At 42.9% G+C, this 19553-nt stretch overlaps 1 protein-coding gene across 1 annotated transcript in view; it reads left to right on the forward strand.

Annotated features, from left to right (window-relative positions):
• Positions 1–2931: 2931 nt before the first annotated feature.
• Positions 2932–19553, forward strand: part of FAM234B (family with sequence similarity 234 member B) — a 35603-nt gene continuing 18981 nt past the window's right edge. Inside the window, exons 1-3 of the mRNA XM_060658322.3 lie at positions 2932–3063; positions 13825–14223; positions 17361–17459. Of these exons, the coding sequence (XP_060514305.1) occupies positions 3027–3063; positions 13825–14223; positions 17361–17459 (535 nt within the window). The 5' untranslated portion in view covers positions 2932–3026. The remainder of the gene's footprint in view (positions 3064–13824; positions 14224–17360; positions 17460–19553) is intronic.

Consider the following 19553-nt stretch of genomic DNA (forward strand, 5'->3'; position numbering starts at 1 on the left):
CAGCATTAAAATATGAAGTGGCGTTAACTGATGGGAGACAGAGGAAGAAGGAGCAGTTTTAAAAGGAAGTAGAAATGGCCAGGAGGCCTGGAGGTCTCAGTAGTACCAAGAGAGAGGGGTTGTAGCTGCTGGTGGACACAGCAGTACCGGTTCCCAGGGGAAGCGGTGAATGCTAATGCAAGGGTCACAGCCAGCAGAAGTGGTGACAGCATCCAGGGAATGTTAAGGATTAGATGACCAGATAGGATCATGAACCCATGTAGGACGCTTCGAGATTTTGAGCAAAACTTGGGAAAGCATGATGGTAATAAGAAGCAGCAAGTATGGGTCCCCTTTACCAAGTATTGGAACCTTGGAAGGTTGGGAAGGATCTCTCCCAATGCAGATCATGTAGAAAGAAGAGAAGGGGCCCTTCTGGCTTCAGTTAATGAGTTCCAGAAATAGAATTTCTTCTTCACGTAGCAGGCACAACACTCAGGCAGGTTAGGCTGTCCGCAGGCATCCCTCCCCAGCCACCCCTTATTTCACTTCTCCAGGAGGCAAGCCAAGTTGGGCAGTCAGAAAACCCAGGATGTTTGCGTTTTCCACAGTGACCTCAATGGGTGTTTGGGCACTGAAGGCACATTCCTGCAGGTAACGAGAGAGGAACTTGCAGGTTTCCTCTTTGTAAAAGGCCAGGATCTTGATGCATTTGGTGGTTGCTCTGAGGTTTTTTTCCTTCATTTGGAAGCAAAGCACATTGAAATTGAGAAACAATGTTCTAAGCTGGAGGTCCTGTGTTAAGATGAAAAAAAAAAAAAATTGGAGGATGGAAGAGATTTCTGGAAGGGCCAAGGAAAACAAAGAGGGGGGACCGCTCAGGGAGCTGAGAAGAAGTCTTCAGCGATCTGCTTCCCCCTGAAAATCATTTGGGCAAAGCTGGGGTGATTATAGGGAGATTGTAAATGCCACAAAGATTAGGCATGGAAAGCTGAGGGGCCAGAGAGGACACAGCTCTGGGATATGTGTACACTCACACGTGTTTATGTGCTCACAGGTAATTATGTACACACGTTGGTGCTTTTGGTGACTATGCCCTTTGAAGCAGAATTTTAATCAAACTTTAAGCTGTACACTTTTACTTCCGTCACATAAGAAGCATATACCCTTTTACTATGAAAAGTGGATAGATTATCTCTTTCCTTTCTGTGTACCCTGGCTGTTCCAACCCACCTGCTTTCTCCTAGAAACTCAAGTTCCTGTTCTTCTGCAGCTAACACTGACATATCCTGCATCCTGCTCACTTTATTTATTTATTTATTTATTTATTTATTTATATATTTTTTACATTTATTTATTTTTGAGACAGAGCGTGAACAGGGGAGAGAGGGAGACACAGAATCTGAAACAGGCTCCAGGCTCTGAGCTGTCAGCACAGAGCCCGACGCGGGGCTCAAACTCACGGACCGTGAGATCATGACCTGAGCCGAAGTCGGACGCCCAACCGACTGAGCCACCCAGGCGCCCCGCATCCTGCTCACTTTAAAGTTATTTTCCTCAGTCTCCATATCTCAAGAATGTGTTCTAATTAGCTAATCTGGTATCAGGCAAGCCACTCCTGGCTTACTGTGATCTGTAGTGCTGTTGGTCCAGGATGACCTACATAGATGTAAAATATGATTTTTAATCATACCTCCAGAGATATGGCAAAGAGTAAACATTTGGGGTATTGTAGAACTCTGAAAGAATAAATGGATAAATTACCAATCCGTTAAATTATTATTAAATTTATGTTATTAAATTATTAAGTTGTCAAAAATTAATCACTTATTAATAAAAAGAAGCACTGACACTTATATGACAGGTACTAGGTGCCAGGCACTCTTCTAAGTGCTTTGCATGTATCCATTTAATTCTCAGGACAACTCTGTGGGATTAGAACTATTTCATTTTGCAGATGAGGAAATTGAGGCAGAGAGAGATTAAGCAAGAAGCCCTAGATCTGGCAGCTAGGAAATGGTGGAGTCGGGATTCAAACTCAGTGGCCTGTCCCCAGACTCTGTGTCCTGTCAGAGTCCATGACATATTTTTGAATGGAAAAGGGTGATGGGATGTGAATTACACCCACAGGATACCCACTGACGGTTTCTCATGGGAAGGGGGCAGAGTCCAAGAGAGAGGTATCTTAGAGCTTTTGTTTGACACTAAGAAGTCACATCATCTTTCTAGATCTTAGTTTTCTCTTCAGAGAAACAAGGAGGGTGGACTAGGTGACCTCTAAGACCCGTCCCAAGTCTAAGATAAATAACATCTTCAGCAATCCTGCGCTAAAATGCTGATCTCTTGGTGCCTGTGGGGAAGAAGCAGGTCAGTTCCTGCTTCCTACACCCTTCAAGCTAGAAGCTGCAGGGTAGAGTGTCCAGTAGATACCTGGGAAGAACTGGAAACACCAGACGAGGGTTAGAGGCCTAAGAAACCTCACCCTTTACCTAAGAAACATAAAGAAACACATTTACTGAGCGCTTACTGTGTGTGTGCCCTGTGTCTTAAACAGATTATCTAATTCTCACAATAAGCCTGTGAATTAGGTAGGGTCTCCATTTAAAAAACGAAGCTGAAGCTTAGTCATGCCAAGTGACTTGACCAAGATGGCCCAGCTGGCAAGGTATGCAGGTAGGATTCAAATCCCGTCTAACTCCAAAGCCCAGGCTCATTTCACAACCAGTTCCTGCTTTAATACCTGCTATCTCATTCCATTCTCACTGGAAGCCTCCGGGGTAGTTATTATTTCCCCATTTCACTGAGCAGGAAAGTGAGACTCAGAGCAGTGAAGTGACTTGCCGGGAAAGGGGTCTGGCTCCGAGTGGGCGGGAGGAGAGCGGGCAGAAGCGTGCACGTGGACTCCGGTGCCGCAACCCCGCGCCTGCCCCGGCTCTGCTCTGCCTCGCGGCTCCCACCTTCCCCGGTCCCAGTCCCGCGCACGGCCCGCTGCGAACTACACTTCCCGGCAGGACGCGGGCGCGCGCACGCGCACCGGGGCCTCCGCCATGGCGACTGTGCTGTCCAGGGCGCTCAAGCTCCCGGGTAAGGAGTCGCAGCCTCGCGACCACCCTGCTCCCGCGGGCCCTGGGGAGACTGGGAGGCGAGGCGCTGGAGGCGAAGCCGGTCGGGGCCTGGCCCCAGCCCCAGCGTAGATGCAGGCGCGCGGAGGCGAGCCGGTGCAGCCCCCACGGGCTGGGGGTCTGTCACCACCAGGGGGCGAGAGGGGCGCCAGGCTGGTCGGGGGTCGCGGGCGCGGGGCGAGCTTGGGAGACTCGAGGGAGGGAGCGCTGGAGGCGCGCGGGGCTGGTGGCCTGGAGCAGGCGGGCGTTGCTTCGAGGGCGGCAGTCAGAGCGCGCGTCGCCGCCATCCCAAAGGGAGGGCTGGTGAGGGGAGCATCCTTTCCTGAGCGCCGTGGACCACATACCGCAGGGTCCCCAGTTCTTTCTGTCTTGGGCTGGCCCTGCGGGCGAGGGGGGGACAGGAGCTGCAGGACAGCGGGCCACCCTCTGGAGCAGCCTCTCCGCTTAATGACACCACTGACGCAGCCATAAGGTAAGCGGGACAGGTGTTTACCCCTTCTGGTTTACAGAAGAGGAAAATGAGAGTTATTTGGCTAATTGACCTGTCCCAAGGTCGCAAAAACGGTATTGGAAACGCCTGGACTAGAACCTCTGGGGTCTCTTGATTCTAGATCCTGGGGTTTGATTCCTATTGATCAGCCTCTGGCTTTCAAGGCTAAGTATTGAGGAGGGAAAGGATTTGGCCCCTGAAAGTTACAGATAAATTGTGGAATGTTCTTTAAGGAGGCACACTGGTAGTGTCGACAACTTCTAGAGCTAATTCAGTACTTCCGGCAGCAGCTTCAAGTTTTTAAAAATTTTCTCTTAAACCTCCAGAATGGGACTGTGCCGCTACAAGCTTGCTTTTTTAAATAAAAGTATATTTGTCCTGCCCAAATAAATTTTGAACATTAAGCTGCAAACATGCATTTGCTGATACGGTGATAGTGGGAAAAGCAGGGTTAGTAGGAAAAACAGTTGCTTTCACTGGCATCAGAAGAAAGGGCTAGTTTGGTGTCTGGTGGATAATCCAGCATATGGCATCACAGGGTGTATCACAGGGACTTTATTCTAAAAGAGCTTCCAGCCTGCTGCCACATTGTGCCATGGATGACACTGGGATGGGTATGAATTTGCATTTCTGTCCCCAGACTTCGTGACCTGAGACATTTTTCCCCCGACATGGGCTCATTAGAACATTGGAAGGAACATTGATAATATCTGTCTTGGAATGTGTATGTAACATTGGAATGAAGTGGGGGATGGATGTGTGCCTTTACCTGCAGGATTAGTTTTTTTTTTTTTTTTTTTAAGAGAATGCAGAGAGAGTACAAGTAGGGGAGAGGTGCAGAGAGAGAGAGAATCTTAAGCAGACTCCACACCGAGCTGGACGTGGGGCTCGATCCCACGACCCTGGGATCATGACCTGAGCTGAAATCAAAAGTTAGACACTCAAGCGACTGAGCCACCCAGGCGCCCCAGGATTAATTAACTTTAAAGAGAGTACCTTTGTATATCCTTAGTGTAGGATGATATCCTCTCCAAGGATAATGAGATGTCAGACATATTTAGATTTATTTCTTTTAAGTTCCTTTTCTTTTTTTCCGGCATAGATAATTATTCTTCTCTAAGGATGGGAATGCAAGAAAAACGCTTTTGAAACTCTTGAGCTCTTTTGCATTCTCACATCGTAAGGCTGTGACACTATCACTCCCTGGAGTATTCAGTTGCAGTAACTCAGCTGACAGGGTAGGGAAAGTATAGTCTGGTCCTTGGGCCTGTGTTTGAGCAGCGCCTTGGACCTGAAGAGACAGGTATGTTCCATACTTTTTAAGGCCCGGGTGCAATGGCCATGTGTTCTCTTCGATGATGTGGGTTGTGGTTTCTTTTGTTTGTTTTTGTTAGTACTTTTGCTTGTCTCCCTTTTGTCGTTTCTCCCCACTGCCCCAAATACAATTTTTAGTTTTTATATTAGGTAGAAGTTGCCTTCTTAATAACTTTTTTTTGGATTTCCTGTGATTGGGACTGTGAGGCTGTTATCCAGTTTGGGCTACTGTGTTATGTTACCTTAGTTAACATCGTCTCTTTTTTTTAAACTGAAGTCTAATTGACACATCCTATTAGTTTTAGGTATACAACGTAATGATTCGATATTTGTATATATTGCAAAATGATCACCACAGTGACATCCTCACTATTTCTATGTGTAAGGAAGCAGACTAGAATGGTAACTAAGAGCATGACACAGCTTTGGGTTCAAGTCCAGTGTTTACCAGATTGGTTATTTAATCTTGTTAAGCTTTAGTTTGTTCATGTGTCGTAATACTATTATTGTGGAAAATTCTTTAGGTACTGCACACTCTGCTACATATTTACCTCATGGGGTTATTTGGCTTAAAATTTCTTGGGGGGCGCCTGGGTGGCTCAGTCGGTTAAGCGTCCGACTTCGGCTCAGGTCATTATCTCGCGGTCCGTGAGTTCAAGCCCTGCGTCAGGCTCTGTGCTGACAGCTCAGAGCCTGGAGCCTGTTTCGGATTCTGTGTCTCCCCCTCTCTCTGACCCTCCCCCGTTCATGCTCTGTCTCTCTCTGTCTCAAAAATACATAAATGTTAAAAAAAAATAAAAAAAATTTTTTTTCCAAAGTTTATTTATTTTTGAGAGAGAGAGAGTGCGAGCTGGAGAGGGGCGAGAGAGAGGGAGACACAGAATCTGAAGTAGGCTCCAGGTTCCGTGCTGTCAGCACAGAGCCGGATACCGGGCATGAGCCCATGAACCGTGAGATCATGACCTGAGCCGAAGTTGGATGCTTAACTGACTGAGCCACCCAGGCGCCCTGGGATTATTTGTCTTAGTAGAAGAAATGGATGTACTGAAGAGGTTTGTTATTATTCAGTAAGTGTTAGTTCTTATTATCATCTTTGTTAGCACCAGGCTCATTTAGGAATGTGCTTCCTGAAGGAAGGCCTAATGTAACAGTGAGCTAATGACAGATGTCATCAAGTTGGTGAAGAAAGGACAGTTGCTTGGAATCTATTTCAGTCTCTTACCCTTCCACTAAGCCCAAGATGGAAAGATGTTTGGCTCACATGCATATGATAGGGTAAATTAGTAACAGAAGGACAATGTGACATTCATAAAGCAGCCTGTGGAACAACTTATCTTAAGTAAATATTTTTTTTAGTCCATTTTAAAGTTTGAAGGTCAAACCCTGAAAGGTATATCAGAGCGCAATGTTACTGTAATGATTTGTTTTATTATGTGTAATTTAGAATCGTTATGGGCCCTGGATAATCTAATCTATGATCACATATCACAGAATGGTGTGTTTTACACCATATTTTCCTGAACATACCTGGGGAAGATACAGTTGCACTTCCTTCCTGTTTTCCTCTGTACCATTTTGGGAATGCTGTTTAACTGGCATCCTCAGTCTTCCTAAGGTGAAAAGTGATAGCTGTGGAAAGCTCATTTATGTTGATACATTATGAAATCAGTATCCTCTCCTTTATTCTTTGAAAACCTTTCATTGATTAAAAATATGGGTGGTGGCTGTAATCAGTAGAGAAAAGAGTGCTAAAGTGCCCTGCCTTCTGAAGTGTGGATTTGATCATGATTATAACTTCAGGCAAGTTGGTGTACTTTATACTTCACAATCCCTTGTCTTTCTGTGAAAGATAGCAAACATATTTACATAGGAGTTCTCTGATCAAGTTTATAGTCTGGAATAATTAAGCTGGGCTTTGTGTAATGTCTGGAAAAATACACTATCTTTTGATAATATAGGTTACTGATGAGAAGTTAGCCTGATTATTTTATTTTATTTTTAAAATTTACATCCAAGTTAGTTAGCATATAGCGCAACAGTGATTTCAGGAGTAGATTTCTTAATGCCCCTTACCCATTTAGCCCCTCCCCCCTCCCACAACCCCTCCAGTTACCCTCTGTTTAGGAGTCTCTTATGTTTTGTCCCCTTTCCTGTTTTTATATTGTTTTTGCTTCCCTTCCCTTATGCTTATGTGTTTTATATCTTAAATTCCACGTATGTGTGAAGTCATACGATATTTGTCCTTCTCTAATTTCAGTTAGCATAATATCCTCTAGTTCCATCCACGTAGTTGCAAATGGCGAGATTTCACTCTTTTTGATTGCTGAGTAATACTCCATTGTGTGTGTGTGTGTGTGTGTGTGTGTGTGTGTGTGTGTGTGTGTACACACCACATCTTCTTTATTCATTCATCCGTAGATGGACATTTGGGCTCTTTCCATACTTTGGCTATTGTTAATAGTGCTGCTGTAAGCATTGGGGTGCATGTGCCCCTTCAAAACCCTACAACCCAGCAATTGCACTACTAAGTTAGCCTGGTTTTTGTTCCCATCTTTAGTGACTGGATTCTCTTTCCGTTGGCTTGGCTGCTCGTATATGATTCTTTTTTTGTCCTTGAAGTTTAGCCCCTTTTTTGCAATATATTTCAGTATTGATTATTCTGTATCAGTTTTTCTTGGGACTCAGTGTACCCTTTACCATTTTGGGTCTTGCTGTATTACAGGAGCTTGTTTGGCATGTCTTTTAATTGTTGTTTTTTGTTCCATTTTCTTTTCCGTTGTCTTCTTCAGTTACGCATATATTGGGTCACTTTTGCTGTCTGTATCTATGCCTTTTTAGTCTTCTTGAAAGCCTTGATCTTTTCCATGGGAGACCTCAAAACCAGACTGCCTGGATTTGAATGCTTGCATTATTGCTTACTTGCTGTTTAACTGTGGGCCCAGTTACTTAAACTTCCAAACCTCAGTTTCTTCATCTTGAAAACGGAGATAATAATGTTTCTGTCTCCAAAAGTTGTTATGAAGATTTGCAGAGATAAGGCAGTAAAAGGGTGTGGAAGAGGGCACACTAAGTGCTTGATACTACCAGCCATTCTTGTTTCCATTTCATTTTGCTTGATTTTCCACCAGTCTGCCCTTTATATCTCGGACTCTTTTCAGCCATGTCTGCCTGTTTGCTCATTCCAGTAAGGGTATCTTTTCTAAACTTGTTTTATTATTTTTTCCATTGTTTTTCTGAGCCCTGCTTGTTTACTTCTCATCTTCTCTATTCAGTTGTCCTTTATTCTTAGAAATATTATGTGTGTGTGTGTGTGTGTGTGTGTGTGTGTACTCTTATTTCAGAGAAACTGTTTTCTTTAATTTCTTGGATTCCCTGGGGAAGTATCTGTTCATTATTTCTTCCATTTTGTGGCATAATTTGTCCAGCATTGGTTCCTCAGTAGATTTTGTTGGCTATGTTTTTTTGTAACTTCTTTCTTGAATATTTGCAGAACTTTGAAGTATCTCATAGAATCAGTACTAATGATGGCTTCTTTCTGATTATAAATCATATTTAATGGTCATTTGTTTTATAGCTAGCTCTTGGCTGACATGCAGGCAGAGGCTGGGGGAGTGAGCCAGGGCAGTTAGAAGCTAGAATTTAATCTACTTGGGCCCCAGCCTGTTTTAAAAAAAAAAAAAAAATCCCCCTCTTCAGGTCTGACTGTGTACAGCTACTTTTCTTACCTGCCAGGCTGACAGCCTGCTTCCTGTAAACATAGAAGCCTTTCTCATTTACTCTTACCTTGCTTTTGAGTCTGTGGTGTTGAATGGGGCCCATTGATGCCTTTGGGACCCCGGACTTGGTCTTTCTAAGCAAGAAATAACCAGTTTGGCTATATATCCATGGAACAAGGGAGGTAATACAATTGATTGGTTAGGATTGTGAATTCTGTAGTCAGATTGCCTGAGTTTGAATCCTGGCTCTCTTTCTCCCTAGTTCTGTGATCTTATGCAACTTATCTCTCTATATTTTCATTTCTTGTTGGTAAAATGGGAATAACAACAACAACAACAACAACAACAACAACAACAACAACAACGATACCTACCTTCCAGGGTTGTCATGAGGATGGAATGAATTAACATGCTTGGACCAGTGCCCAGGATAGTAGGCACTCCTACTTTTCAGTTATCATCATTGCCATCACCTTTATTGTTGTCATTATTAACTCTGTGAACTCTGCTCACTGGTGGGGACCTGAGATGCATGTATCTACTCTTACTGTGCTTCCTCAATAGGATACAAGTTTTGCTGCATTTGGCAACAATTTTTCATAAATTGTAGTTTGGGAATGTGGTTGTTTTCTTTTCTCCCATTTTATTACACCCCTCCCTCCACCCCCCAGTTTTTAGGACGACTACTGACAGAAATGCTTTCCTTTGCTATCATCAACTGGAAGTATATAGTATTTTACACAGACCATTTTAAGAGCAGCTGATTTTCAAAGGATGCTTGCAAATTATTTTTATAGGTTTAGTAAAGATTTTACTAGTTTCTGTAGCATAAGCAGCCAAGTTCTCTTCCTGCCTGTGATAGTGTGTGATATCATAAAATGCATTTCTTTTAAACTGTTTTGTTAGCCAATATTTTAGTAATGGTTTTACTTTGACTGTTTTAGACTGGTATATTTGTTGCAAGGTGGCAACTGACAAGCAAGGTTGAATTTAGTAAGTATCAATGCTAAATTTTTCACTTGATGCTAAAAATCCAATTGTACCATTATATAAGATGGCCTGAGTGTATGTAGACAATACTTGGGAGTTTGAGTTGAATCCGTTGTGTGATGTGACTGCCAAGAAAGCTGGCAAGATATTAGGTTACAGTAATCAAATTATAGCGTATTCTCTAGATTAGGGAGGACATGGTTCTTCCCTCCCCTGGCCTGGTCAGACTGCACCCTGGGGATTGTATCCAGTTCCAAGAACCATACTTTAAGAAGCGCTGACATATCACATTGTGTCCAGAGCAGAGCGACCAGGATGTTGAGGACACGTGAAACGGTGCTTCTTCAAGTGACGAGTTGAAGGAGGTGGAGACATTTAACCCGGGGAAGACAAGATTGGGCAGTTGGGAGAAATAATGCCAACAGTAATAATAGAAGCTGAAATCTGTTGACTGCAACTATAAGCCAGACCCTAAGGACCATGCATATGTTATCTTATTTAATCCTCAAAAATAGTTGCATGAGGTGGGAAAAATAATTGCCCCATTTCAGAAATGGGGAGAATAAGGCTTACTAAAGCTGAGAAATTAATTGAGGTCACATGATTAAAAAGAGATGGAGCCAAGATTTGACTGTCTGTCTTGTCTGTCTGTCTGCCTGTAAAGACTTGAACTCTTAAACACCATGCCATACTTTTCTTATGACTGGTGTCTTCACGTTTTGAAGGACTTGCATGTGGAAGAGGGGTCCCAGAAGTTAGAACTAGGGCAGATAATCGGCAAATGGCCAGAAACAGATTCTCGAATCAGTGTATGGAACTGCTTTCTGGATTGGAGGGCAGTGAGTTTCCCTCACACTGCTTATGTTCAGGTGTATGCTGAGTGACTGCATGGTGGGTGTTTGATTTCCTCTTTGTTAGATATAGTCTTTTTTTTTTAATTAAAAAAATTTAGGGGCGCCTGGGTGGCTCAGTCGGTTAAGCGTCCGACTTCAGCTCAGGTCATGATCTCACGGTCCGTGAGTTCGAGCCCCGCGTCGGGCTCTGGGCTGATGGCTCAGAGCCTGGAGCCTGCTTCTGATTCTGTGTCTCCCTCTCTCTCTGCCCCTCCCCCGTTCATGCTCTGTCTCTCTCTGTCTCCAAAATAAATAAACGTTAAAAAAAAAAATTGAAATCATGGTAAAATACACATAAAAGTCACCCTCTCAACCATTTTTAAATGCACGTTTAAAATGTAACCAATTTTAAATGTAGTATTGTTAAGCATATTCACATTGTTGTGCAACCAGTGTCTAGAACTTTGTCTAGCAAAGCTGAAACTCTGTAAGGCATCCCCCGCTCTTTGATAGTTTGCATTATGTCCCTTTGCTTTTATGAAAGACCTGTGTCAGTGCCTATTTTCACTAACCTAAAGAAATCCAAAGAGGATTTTCGCTTTTGTGAAAAAAGGCAAAAAGTGAAAAGAGCATTCGGTGCTTGTTTTGCAGCAAGTCATTAGAGAGGCAGCGCTCACCCCAGCCGTGGGAGGGGTCCCGCCGAACTCCTTGCCTGGGAACCACCCTCAGCATCTCAGCCCCAAGCCGCCAGGGCTTTGAACTGTGTCTGGGGGCATCTGTGCTTCATCCCAACTTATTTTGTGCATCCATTAGCAAGATGTGCCCTGAGGTATCAGAAAAGCCTAGGAGAGGTTATTGCTTGGGTCTGGGAAAGCTCAAAAAAATTTTCCATATAAATTAATGATAATTGCTTCTTTGTTTTATGCTATTACAGCTTAGGAGGATTTTGACAGGAATACTCTACTTTTGGATAGTGAGGGAAACCTGTACCCATTAAATAATAACAAATCCCCATTTACCCATACTCCCAGGCCCTGGAAACTACATTCTAATTTGTTTCTATGAATTTGATTAATCTAGATAAATATCTCATATAAGAATCATACAGTGTCTCTGTTTATTTCACTTAGCATAATGCCTTCAAGGTTCGTCTGTATTATATAGCATGTTAGAGTTTCTTTACTTTTTAAGGTGGGATAGTAATCCATGGGATGTATATATCACATTTTTAATCCCATCAGGTATATCCTTTTAGTTAAAAAATTTTTTTGTTTTAAGTTTTAGAGTTAATATTATTATAACAGCCTATGGTTCTGTTTGCAGATTATTATAACTAAAATTATATGGGACAGTTAGAAAATGGGGTACCCTAATTAATAAAATAATTTGGTTCACGGAGTAGACATATAAATTGTAGAAGATTAGCTTAAAACCTGTACTGACTTTATAGCATAATTTGGAAATACTATTTTGAATTAAATTCCTAATAATTGGTCTATTTTCTTACAATTTGTGCCTTTACAAGACAAATCCAATATTTGTTGATAAAATGAATAGCTTTGAAAGTGAAAATACATAGGAGTGTCTAGTTAATAGAATGCCAGTTTGCTCAGTATCTTCTGTGCTTTTTTTTGTAAAATACTTAATGTTATAAAGTATATCTGTGTAATGTTTATTTTTTTTTTCAATATATGAAGTTTATTGTCAAATTGGTTTCCATACAACACCCAGTGCTCATCCCAAAAGGTGCCCTCCTCAATACCCATCAATGTTTATTTTTTTAATAAAATATTTATTGATTTTCTGTGTACCAAGCACTAAGCTTTACACTAAAGATTTTACTTCCCATATTGGTTTCTATATAGTGTTTTATTGCTTCATATTATGTCTTGAGTAAATGAGACATAATATATGGAGTGACATCACCAAGATCACAGTGACAAGAGGCAGAGATCAACATCAAGAATTTTTCTTTTTTCCTTTTTAATTAACTGGGTCGTATTTTCTTTTTTATATTTCTTTTTTAAACACGATTGATTTATTGATTGATTGATTGATTGATTGATGGAGGGGAGAGTTGGGAGAGGGGCAGAAGGAAAGAGAGAGAAAATCTTAGGCAGGCTCCATGCTCAGCATGGAGTCTGACAGGGGCCTGATGTGGGGCTTGATCCCACGATGCTGGGATCATGACCTGAGCTGAAATCAAGAGTCAGACGCTCGACTGACTGAGCCTAGGTGCCCCTTTACATTTCTTCTTAATAAAAGCTTTAACAATGGAGTTTATGTTAGTACAACTTACCATGTAATTTCTAACACTGGAAATTTTTTCTTGGTTTTTGCATGGTGATAGCATGAACTAAAGGCATAAAAGCAGTTAGTCATTGGCGGTGAGGGTCAAGGAGTGGCTTGGGAGCAAGTGTTGCTCCCAACAACATAGGGAGCTCCAGCTCTCCTATAATTTTCACCTGTCAGCCACCCCAAATAAATGTAGAGTCTAAGTAAAAATAGGGCGCTTGTTGTGTAAGCCAGCTTTGAGAAAAATCCTTTACCGCTGCATTCCTGCTTGGTCCCACCCCTCCTAAAATACTTGGTCGGAATAGCATTTTTAAAGGTAAACAGTGTTTACTGAAACATGTACTGACAGGGCTTTAGAATCATAGGAAGTTTCTCAGAAGTGAGTTTTCAGGTGACAGTGTTCTACTTTGCAAGCTGTTTCTGTGGAGACCATTAGGAAGCCACGAATATCCGACTGTGAGAAGCAGTGCCCAGAGAACGATTCTTCTGAAGTTTAGGCAAGTTCCAGGAAGGATTGGAACATCACAGATCTAAGAAAATCAAAGGAAATCTGCACATAAGGCATATGGAAGGTTGATATAAGAGCCTTGTCTTTCTTTAGTGAGATTCACACAAATTAAGAGTTTTTTTTTTAAAAACTAAAAAGGTACCAAAGCATAAGAGACTCTTAAAAACTGAGAACAAACTGAGGGTTGATGGGGGGTGGGAGGGAGGGGAGGGTGGGTGATGGGTATTGAGGAGGGCACCTTTTGGGATGAGCACTGGGTGTTGTATGGAAACCAATTTGACAATAAATTCCATATATTGAAAAAAAAACTAAAAAGGTATTTGAAATTTGCCACTTTGTTTCTTTTCCAATTTTTTAAAGTCATAAAAGCAATAATTCTAGAACACTGATTTTCTTCCCCCCCATTCTTTCCCCATTTTGCTGGCATCTGTTTTATAGATAGCCATCAAGATTTAAGTTTGTAAACTTAAGTTATTTTGTTTTCTGTGTGTTCTTTTAGCTGTTCACAGTTGCCATGTAATTGTTGAGGGTTTTTCCTTCCTAGTTCTTCCTGACATTCCGTCTTTCTGTGTTTCAGGGAAGAAAAGTCCAGATCTAGGGGAGTATGACCCCCTCACACAGGCCGACAGTGACGAGAGCGAGGATGACCTTGTGCTCAACTTGCAGCAGAAGAATGGAGGGGTCAAAAACGGGAAGAGCCCTCTGGGAGAAGTGCCAGAACCTGACTCAGATGCTGAGGCTGTGGGGGCTGCAAAGCCGCATCTTTCAGAAGTCGCCACAGAGGGGTACCCCTCAGAACCTCTTGGGGGCCTGGAGCAGAAGGCAACCTCTTCCATTGTGTCTTACGTACGCACATCTGTCTTCCTGCTAACTTTGGTCATCTCCATGATCCTGGTGCTCGTGTGTGCTTTCCTGATCCCCTGTCCCCCCAGAGATCTGCACAGCACTTGGAGCCGCCACCTGGGCCCCCAGAGAGGTGAGTTGCAGGATTTCCAGCCCCAATTGTGGAAAACTTCAAGTTTACATGTAATTTTGTAAAACTTCTGTAAAACTGTATGCTGATGACGTTGAAAATTCCCTCCAGGTCTTTACAAATAAATGTGTGTCATATAGCATTCCTCTCCCTGTGTGTGGAGGTGGTTAGGAGGTTAAAATTGGAAATAAAACAAAAAGATTGATACAGCTCCAGAAGCTTGGGAAGGTCGCTGCTCTGTTGTGTTTCTATTGGCGTTGGTCTTAATTAGATGCAGATAGGACAGAGCATTGGTTTGCTGGGTCCTTGCAGTGCAGCCAACACTGTCAGGGGAGAGCAAAGCTGTGAGACGGGCTATTTACAGAGAAAAGTAAGGCTCAAGGCCTGGCCAGACCAGAGGCCAGGGCTTTGTAGGACCCTCAGGCATTTGTCGATTATAAGAGCCTCACCCAATTTGAATTTTGAAATAATTTCTTTCAAGTAAAGTCGACTTGTTTTCTTGCGGTAAGTTTTCTTTCTTGCTCCTAATGGTTAGGTTGGTGCCACCCAAGTAATTCTAGCTATTTTGTCTCATTCTGGGGCAGGTTTCTTTAAAACAGCTTGCTCTGGGTCCAGAATGCGATTCCATCTGAGCTGTGAGTGCCAAACAGTCCTGTCTTTTATGAACTGCCTTGGGGTGCGGGGGTTCAGAACACCACCCCAAAATATGTCACAGCAAACAAAATATTGTTTATTTTGAGTTGAAGGCACATGAATAGCAGCAGATGCAAGAAGGGCACTCTGACCTTGACCTTTAATTCTTCCCTGAAGCAGGAGATGAAACTCCTATGTGAAAGATGCCCTCCCAGTACCAGGAGGAAAGAAGCCTTCTAATCAACAGAGACAGGGGGTTGAGGCTGAGGGAAGTCTGTGCAAACAGAGACCTTGTTAAAATAACTCTTCTCTTCCTTTAGTCTCTTTAGACGTGTTAGCTCCCTTCCCATGGCTACCACTCTTTGTTCAACCTAGTACGTAAGCACTTCTCCAGGTCTTTATTTTTCTGTGGGGGCTCCCACGTACATGTGAAATTTCATTCAGTAAACGTTGAGTCCTTTTGTCACGTCAGTCTGTCTTCTTAACCAGTTATCTCATTATGTTTTATTACTCAGTCCCAGCTAGGAACCCTAAGAAGGTAGAGGAGAAATTTTCCCTCCCCTACGATACTCCCAAACCCCTACATCATCTTCGTTTAGAAGTATTTTACCTCTGACACTTCACTAATTTTAGTTGATTTAGCTTCTGATGAGTTCTGTGTTCTCACCTTTACTTTCTCTTAAGGCAAGACTGGGTAGATGTGACGTATGCTGTATTCCCACCACACAGGATATCTCTCCCTGTCTTCCTTTTTTCAAAGATTTCAATTTATTAAAAAAAAATTTTTTTTATTTTATATAGAGAGAGAGCTCAAGTAGGGGCGAAGGGCAGAGGGGGAGAGAGAGAGAAAGAGAGAGAGTGAGAGAGAAAGAGAGTGAGAGAATCTTAAGCAGGCTTCACACTCAGCTCAGAGCCCGGAGCCCAACACAGGGCTCAATCCCATGACCCTGTGATCATGACCTGAGCTGAAATCAAGAGTTGGATGCTCAACTGACTGAGCCACCCAGGCACACCTCTTCTTTCCTTTTTTGATGGTTCTAAGTGAGCTCTTATAATATTTGTATATGGTGTAAAGGCTAGGAACAAATCATTGATGTATCCACCATCGAGTTTGAGAAATAAGACATTATAAAGACCGTTGAAATCACCATGTGTCCCTCCTCACCAAAGCCACCTCTCCCTGCCGGAGTTCTACTGCCCTGAGTTTTGTGTCATTATTTCTTTACTTTTCTTTAAAGTTTTACCACATGGTAAAGTAATTTTTCCCGTTTTGAATTTTGTATAAATGTAATTAAGCAGGCTTCTGTGACTTGTTTTTTCTTTTTGTTTAGCATGTTTATAAAATGCTTTTTGAGGTTCATCAATATTGATATACTGTAACTGGACCTTACTCATTTTCATCACTGATTTCCCATGGTATGATTATCCCATGATTTATTGATTCATTTTACTGTTGATGAACACTTAGGTGACTTCTATTTTTTAAAAAATAAATAATGCTGTTAAGAAGATTCTTGTACATGTTTGCTGATGCAGTGTGTGAGCATTTCTCTAGATCACCTGTGAGTGATACTGCTGGGTCATAAGGTGTGTGTGTGTTCAATTTACGTTAAATTATTTTCCATAGTGGTTGTACCAGTTTACACTTCCACCAGCTGTGCATGAGTTCTCTCCAACTTTGGCAGGTGTCCTCTGACTCCACACTGTTGAGGGGTAGGGTGGCACTATCTATTTGTCACCGCTCAGTGGGAAGCCCAAACTCCCTGCTAGGCCTCTGCTGACACCATCCAGGCAGGGGCGGTGCGAGCTGCCTCATTCATGCCAGGTAGGGGTAAAACTATAGGCTTCCCTTGTGTGTGTGGAGGGCACTAGGCAGGGATGAAAGTCCTGGCTCCCCACCTGGCCTTCTCCGATGTGACCTTGGTTGGGGTGGGGGAAGGGTGCCTTATTACAGCTGGGCAAAGTGGAACTCTAGGCTCTCACTTGGCCTTTGCTGTGGGGGTGGGGTGGGGGCACAGTTCTATCTGTATGGTGTTTGGTTGGTGTAGAACACTTGTCATCTAAAACTTGCCTGTCTTGCTATGCTGCTCCTTTCCTGGTCCTTTGGCTAGGGGAGCCAGCTTTTCTTGGACCTTTTTTGTCTGTACCTGCTGGCATTTCTGGTTGCCAGCTTCTGCAGCACCTCGTCTGGGACATTTCAGGCCAAAAGAAAGCCCAGGGGAGTCATCACCTTGTCATTCCTTGGGTTTTGCAATCTCTAGCCATGCTACCTTCTCTGCGCCTTCCAGAGTCTTCTTACATTTGTTTTCTCAGTAATGCCTGGGGACTTGAGCTGCACTTAGAAGAATAGGCAGTACTGTGTGTACTCTGTCTTATCTAGGAACCAGAAGTCTGCCTATTTTTTAGGGAGGTGCTGGCAGTGCTCTGTGTCTGTTCCCTTTGTAACCTGGGAGAACTGGTTTGTGGTGACTTAACTCAGGACTTTTTTGTTTTTATGTATTCATCAGGTGGGGACCTGTCTCCGTTGGAATTGGCTGATGTAAATGGAGATGGCCTGCGCGATGTACTTCTCTCCTTCGTAACTTCAAGGAATGGGAGTGCGGTCGGTAAGAGACATGTCTTATAGAGGCTGCTACAGGAGAAGTTCATTGATTGGAGGGGCTGTGAACTAAGAGAAAACATGAGGGTTGTCTCCGGAAGGGCACTATAGAAAAGGATCTGGAATCAATAGAAAGTCATCATGGGTCTATCATATGTGACTAACCTTATTGGAAAGCTCCTGTGTGTAAGCAAAGCTCGTTTCAAGGAATCATGGAGAGTTGTAGCTGGAAGAACTTTTAGTGGGTCGCCCAGTCCCATAATACAGAAGCTGAGATCCAGAGAGGAAGTGACTTGTCTACACACCAATGAACAGCATTAGTTCTCAGGGTTCTTGAGTTTTCTCCCGGCCAATTTTCCACTGCTTCTTAGATTATAGTAAATGCTAATCCAATCTGACCTTCCCATCCCCAGCAGAAAGCTTCTGTTCATGTTCTAACATATTTTTACACACATGTATCTTGGCCAGGTGCTTTCTTTTTACTCGTGTTTAGTCCTCTCTCGTTCTCTCTGGTCTCCCACCCTGCTCTCTGCACTGGAAGGCCAACCAGTAGGCATTATGTCAACAGGCTACCTTGCTTACCAACTTCTGATTGGGTTTGGCCAATAGGAAGCACAGGCAAGAAGTTGGAGGAGAGGAAGAGAGTGGGGGGAGGGTATTTATTCCCTTGGCTCCCTCCCTGCCAGGGTGAACTCAGGCTGGCTACATCCTTGATCATAGGTCACATCCTCTCTTAAGGTGGTCTTCTCATAGGACTTTCTTTTTTGGGATTTCAGGAATCACTTCCTCTCCTGTCTCTTTGTGCCTGGGAGTGGTAACAGTTCTAAGGGGTTGCACTATCCCTTGTGGTTTGTCTGTACCCAGACCACAACTTTGTAAACAGTCTCTTTATTAAACCTTACCACAACTTAACCTGATTGTGTGATATATGTCAACTACAGGAAAAAAAAAAAAAAAAAAAAGTTGCATTTTCAGTGTAGGTACATGGGGGCTTCTGGTTTGTGGATTCAAACTGTAGTCTGTAAACTGATACAGGAACTCTGGTTTGAGGCTGAGGATGCCCTAGTAGCTACTTTTTAATCATCCAGGCCCTGGAATAAACATCTAGGTATGTTTTAGGGAATGCTAAGCTGCCCTCTTCTCTGACATTATTAGAAAAAAACTTTCTGGGTCTTGTGTAATCTGTAGAAGCAATTTAGGAATAGATCTGTTTGCAGAGAGAAACTTCAGCCTAGAGGGTTGACTTTTGACTTTAATTGACTTTTATATGATTGAACTTTAATTACATTTTTTTTTGTCTATGACTATTAGCCTTTGAAGTAAAAATTTTCCCTATCCCCTTTAGATTTGGAGACTTTTTTTTATTTAAAAAAAATTTTTTTTTTTTTTTAACGTCTATTTATTTTTGGGACAGAGAGAGACAGAGCATGAACAGGGGACGGGCAGAGAGAGAGGGAGACACAGAATCGGAAGCAGGCTCCAGGCTCTGAGCCATCAGCCCAGAGCCGAACGCGGGGCTCGAACTCACGGACCGCGAGATCGTGACCTGAGCTGAAGTCGGACGCTTAACCGACTAAGCCACCCAGGCGCCCCTGGAGACTTTTTTTTAGTTATTGTTTTACACAGATTGCTATATATCAGGACTCCTAATGGCAAGGCCATGGGTTTGGGCACAATGCAGGCTAGCCTGATTTTGTTACAGATGATGAAAACACTGGAGCTAACATATGGTACTTCTTGTATACTATGCACTGGTATAAGTGTATAACATGTTATGAACAAATTTATCTCTCAACATAATCCTATGGGGTAGACTAATATCCCTCTGTTCGCCATTTGCATATGGGGAAACAGACATAGGGAGTTTGAGGAACTTGGCAAAGTCCCATAGCTGGTAAATGGTAGAGCTGGGATCAAACTGTATAGCTGAGAGTCTCTGGAGTTCACATCCTTGACCCTCATGTCAAACTGCTGTGCCCATAACCCCAGCCAGTGGGTTCAAAGATCTGTGCCACTGAGCACAAGAAGGATTATGTTATTTATTTACTTATTTATTTATTCATTTGTGCATCCATTTATTCAACAACTATGAATTGAATAC

This window comes from Panthera onca, chromosome B4 (genome assembly GCF_046562875.1).
Source record: "Panthera onca isolate mPanOnc1 chromosome B4, mPanOnc1 haplotype 2, whole genome shotgun sequence".
NCBI lineage: Eukaryota > Metazoa > Chordata > Mammalia > Carnivora > Felidae > Panthera > Panthera onca.